The sequence below is a fragment of the Oryza sativa genome, chromosome 1 (genome assembly GCF_034140825.1).
Source record: "Oryza sativa Japonica Group chromosome 1, ASM3414082v1".
NCBI classification, from domain to species: Eukaryota; Viridiplantae; Streptophyta; class Magnoliopsida; order Poales; family Poaceae; genus Oryza; species Oryza sativa.
In genome coordinates, this window is record NC_089035.1 from 20,809,009 (window position 1) to 20,813,287 (window position 4,279).

Genomic DNA, 4,279 nt, shown 5'->3' on the forward strand with positions numbered 1-4,279 from the left:
GATCTCCCAAAATTGGTTGAGGGATTTTGACCCATTCGATATCATATTTCCCTTTTTCGTAAGATCGGAACAAATCTGCAAAACTTGAGATAAAAATAGCTGGGAAAGCTCGCTGGCCGGCCATCATCGGTGATTGTTAAATGGAGATTAAATCCAACGAATTAAAGCTGAGTTGAAAAGGGAAATCAAGTGGAAGGAGTGGGGAATCGATTTTTGCAATCGATTGGAGGAGAAAATGCATGGGAAGGATGTGGTGGCAGTGCTAGGGTTCAGCCCGACGACAGAAAAAAAAAACGGCGATTGGAAAGAACCGTGCTGATAAAAAACGGAAGCCTTACCACGTGCAAAAAAGAATCACGAGGTGAAAAAATGGAAAATGTTGCAAATCGGCAGCCCGATGGATCGAACGAACCACATGCATGTATTTCTTCTCTTTCTTTTCTCCTCTCTTTAAATATTTTTCTCCTAAATTACTTATCCTATCTACGATCTGATCACATCGTTCTATTCGTTGCAATTAAATCTTTATAACAAGATATCATATGATTATATTATGTCAAAAGAAAAACATGTGTTTCACGTGATAGTAATATGTTTCAATATGTGTCTTCAGTGTGTTTCACAAAATTCCTAAAACTACCTGCAACTACTCTCTCTCTCCTCTCTCCTCTCTCTCCACCTCATGCATGTATATTTCAGCAAGCTTCAAAATGATTTTTCTCGTAAATTACTTAATATCCAATCTACGATCCGATCAAACTGTTGCATTCACTGTAATTAAATCTTTACAACAAGATATCGCATGATTATATTTTGATAAAAGAAAAATATATGTTTCAATCCGTTTATACTTGTTGTTTCATATGTGATAGTGATATGTTTTAACGTGTATCTTCACTATGTTTCATAAAATATTTAAATGTTTCAGTTGTTTATTTTTTATTTCACCATATATAAGTTAATGTTTCACTTGTTGGTCAACTGCAATACTTTTCCGATTTTTTTTGGAGGGGGGGCATCGGGCACCCGATGGGTAGATTCCTCCTGAAGAAACGGTGATGAAAAAATAGGATGGACAAAACACCGGAAGCCTAAAAAAATGCGTGCCCAACAAAACAAACCGATGACGGAAAAAAGTGATAAAAAAACCAAACCGAACGGACCATAAAAAACTAGATGCCTAATAAGTTTTTTTATTAAGTATAGATTGTTAGTAGATTATAAAATGATGCTACTTGTTAAGAGTCTCATAGTGACACCATCGATTTAAAATCCTGAGCTCCACCCCGACATACAATTGTTGGATACAACATGGAGAATCCAAAAGAAAATCTTCGCTCTAAATTTAAATATTTGATTCATCGTTTGAAAATTAATAATTTCATCAAATGTATATATGTATATAGCTATTCTGGCGAAAAACATTTGAGCATATATATATGTAACCCTTATTATGCGCACACACACGCACTGCTATACCAAAGAAAGAGTTAATTAATTGAACAACTTAGTCCAATAATAATAAAAAAAGTGTGCGAGTAGTGGGGATTGTAAGTATATGTAACCACAACGGTGCGAGAACCGTCCGATTCCTGACACGTGTCGTCTCTTCTGACCGTCGATCTTCCGTGGCAGACAGCGTGGTCCATGCGTATACGTGGCCGTGTGACGTGTCCGGTTACACTTGCACGCGCTTGCGATCTCGAGAGGTCAGAGGAAGTCGACGCCGAACTCGTCGTCGAGCGCGCCGCGGCCGAGGTCGAAGCAGGACTCCGGCATGTCCCGCGACAGCGACCGGATCGGGAAGCTCGCCGCGGCGCCGCCGCCGCCGTCCAGCCTTTGCGGCGGCGTCGGCAGCGTCGGCTCGTGGTGGTGGTGGTGGTGGTGGTGCCAGGGGCTGAACCTGGCCTGGACGTCGAACGGCGGGTACGGCGGCGGCTCGGCGTCGACCCGGCCGAACATGTCCATGTGCGGCAGCAGCGGCGGCGGCGGCAGCTCGCCCGCGCCGCCGACGACGACGCTGCCGCATGTCCACGCCGTGCTGTTGCTGTTGCTGGAGCTGTCGCCGGTGTAGGCGCTGTACGTGCCGGCGTCGGACACGACGTCGACGCCGCCGCCGCTCCCGCCGTAGTCGCAGAGGGTGTCCGACCGGAACGACGAGTGCTCGCCGCCGGCGGCGCCGTAGGGAGACGACGACGACTGCATCATCGTCGTCGGCACGTTGGTCACGGACAGCGGGTCGAAGCTGACGGCCGGCGAGTGCGGCGGCGCCAGGGAGTCGCTGCTCCCGCCGCCGCCGATGGCGAAGCAGTCGTCGACGTCGTCCATTAGCTGCTGCTTGTCGCCGTCGTCGTGGTGCTCTTCTCCGGCGCCGGCGCCGCCGTCGTTGAGCGGCTTGTGGGTGGCCGGATCGATGCCGCGCTGCCGGAGCTTCTTCTTGAGGCACGAGTTCCAGAAGTTCTTGATCTCGTTGTCCGTCCGGCCGGGCAGCTGCGCCGCAATCTGGGACCACCTGATCACAATTCACAAATCCATGTGCAAACATTGGGATCGTGTTGTCAGACTCTCGTAACAACATTTCGGTAGCCAAAACGGCACTATCAGCTCATGCGTCGACGTCGTCGTTACAGACATGTGTACGTGCGATAAAGACTCAACAGAGCGAGACGTACGTAAATTCGTTGGGTGGAAAGAACTCAGAAGTTGTTGATTAAATTTGAGACTCAATAGTCAAACCTAGTGGTTGTTAGTTAGTAATTAGCACATGGTTAATGTTGACTAATCTGAAACATATATTTTTGTCTAGCTAATCACCTAGCTATATGATCCAGAAACTCACTGTGAGAAAAAAAAATGATCGAAAACTTTTAAAATTTTTTTGCTGAATAATTCAAACGCATTATACTCTTGGATCCAATTAAACATTAGAAATTTCAAACCGGAATTGGGAACCCTGTAGATCACACCTGTTGCCAAGGATTTTATGGAGGCTGATGATGAGCTCCTCCTCCTGCTGGGAGAAGCTGCCTCTCTTGAGATCAGGCCTCAGGTAGTTGATCCATCTCAGCCTGCAACTCTTGCCACACCTCTCCAATCCTGTACACAGCAACTCAGCAACACACATTATATTATTCACACACTGTCAGAGAGTGAGATACAAAGAGAGAGGTATAGCAACTAAATTACGATATAAACACATTTCTATAGTGAGCATTATGCAGCAGGACAGAAATTGATGAAATAATAAACTGAAATACTATAAACACATTGATGTAAGCAATTAGCATTATTATTCAGGAGAAAAGAAGTGATTAATTAACCCAAGTTTAGCTTAGCTTGTCAGTTTGCCATTTTGGTTACTAATGCATACACTGATCGATGGGCGTACCGGCGAGCTTTGGGACGGAGCTCCAGCAGCCGACGCCATAGCGGCTGATGTGGTTGAACAGCTTCTCGTCCTCCTCCGGCGACCACAGCCCCCTCCTCAGCTTCGGCTTCGGCGAGCACGCCGCCGCCGACTCTCTTCCCATCGCCGCCGCCGTCGGCGAGTCACCTTCGCCGCGGCCGCCGGCGCTGCCAGCCTCAATGACGACGAGGAGGAGGAGAGAAATCGTCTACGGCCGGCAAAGGCAGGCGGCAGCAGCAGCAGCTAGCTGTTGCTATAAAAGCGGTGGTTATGTCAGTCTCTCAGAAATCGGGAGACGACAGCAGCAGAAGGAGGCAGTTCGATGCTTGTGCCTTAAGCCACACATAATAACGGATTAAAGTAGTATGACTAGCAGCTTAACCAAACAAAGAAAAGAAAGCTTAAAGAAAATTTAAAGGCACTGAGAGGAGAGAGAAAACGATCCCAATTTACAACCAAACGAGAGAGAGATGACAGTTTAATCTGATGCATGATAAAGTGTGGGGTTGAAGCAAGCAAGCAACGGAATCATTATTTAAGAGAGAGAGAGAGAGGGGGGGACGAAGGGAAGAGAGGTAGCTTGAGGTGCAGGGAAGAGGCGATCAAGTACAATAATCTCTGATCGATCCATCGACAACTAACGCATATGCATGGCCTAACTATATTGCATGTGTGGGGGCAACGGTCTCTCTCTCTCTCTCTCTCTCTCTCTCTCTCTCGTCGTCTCTCATGAATTATCATCGTCATCCTCGTCGTCGCCATCATCATCGTCGTCGTCATCTCTGTACTACTGTGTGCCCTGGGTCTATTACATGTGTGGTACTGTGTTAAAGGCACTTGATTAATAATTTGCCTTTATCATTATTGTTGCCA

The 4,279-nt window shown here is 46.7% G+C and overlaps 1 protein-coding gene across 1 annotated transcript; it reads right to left on the bottom strand.

Moving 5' to 3' along the window:
• Positions 1-1,314: 1,314 nt before the first annotated feature.
• Positions 1,315-3,771, bottom strand: LOC9267667 (myb-related protein Hv33). Its single transcript, XM_015787672.3, has 3 exons — positions 3,389-3,771; positions 2,967-3,096; positions 1,315-2,512 (listed from the first exon to the last, which is right to left on the bottom strand). Exons 1-3 carry the CDS (start codon positions 3,528-3,530, stop codon positions 1,711-1,713), a joined length of 1,074 nt encoding a protein of 357 aa, XP_015643158.1. The 5' UTR covers positions 3,531-3,771; the 3' UTR covers positions 1,315-1,710.
• Between the last annotated feature and the right edge of the window lie 508 nt (positions 3,772-4,279).

Excerpts from the sequence above, each read along its gene's own strand:
- LOC9267667 (XM_015787672.3), bottom strand. The coding sequence starts at position 3,530 with ATGGGAAGAGAGTCGGCGGCGGCGTGCTCGCCGAAGCCGAAGCTGAGG. Across the intron at positions 3,097-3,388 it reads CTCCGTCCCAAAGCTCGCCG|GATTGGAGAGGTGTGGCAAG; the intron begins GTACGCCCATCG and ends TGCTGTGTACAG. Across the intron at positions 2,513-2,966 it reads CATAAAATCCTTGGCAACAG|GTGGTCCCAGATTGCGGCGC; the intron begins GTGTGATCTACA and ends AATTGTGATCAG.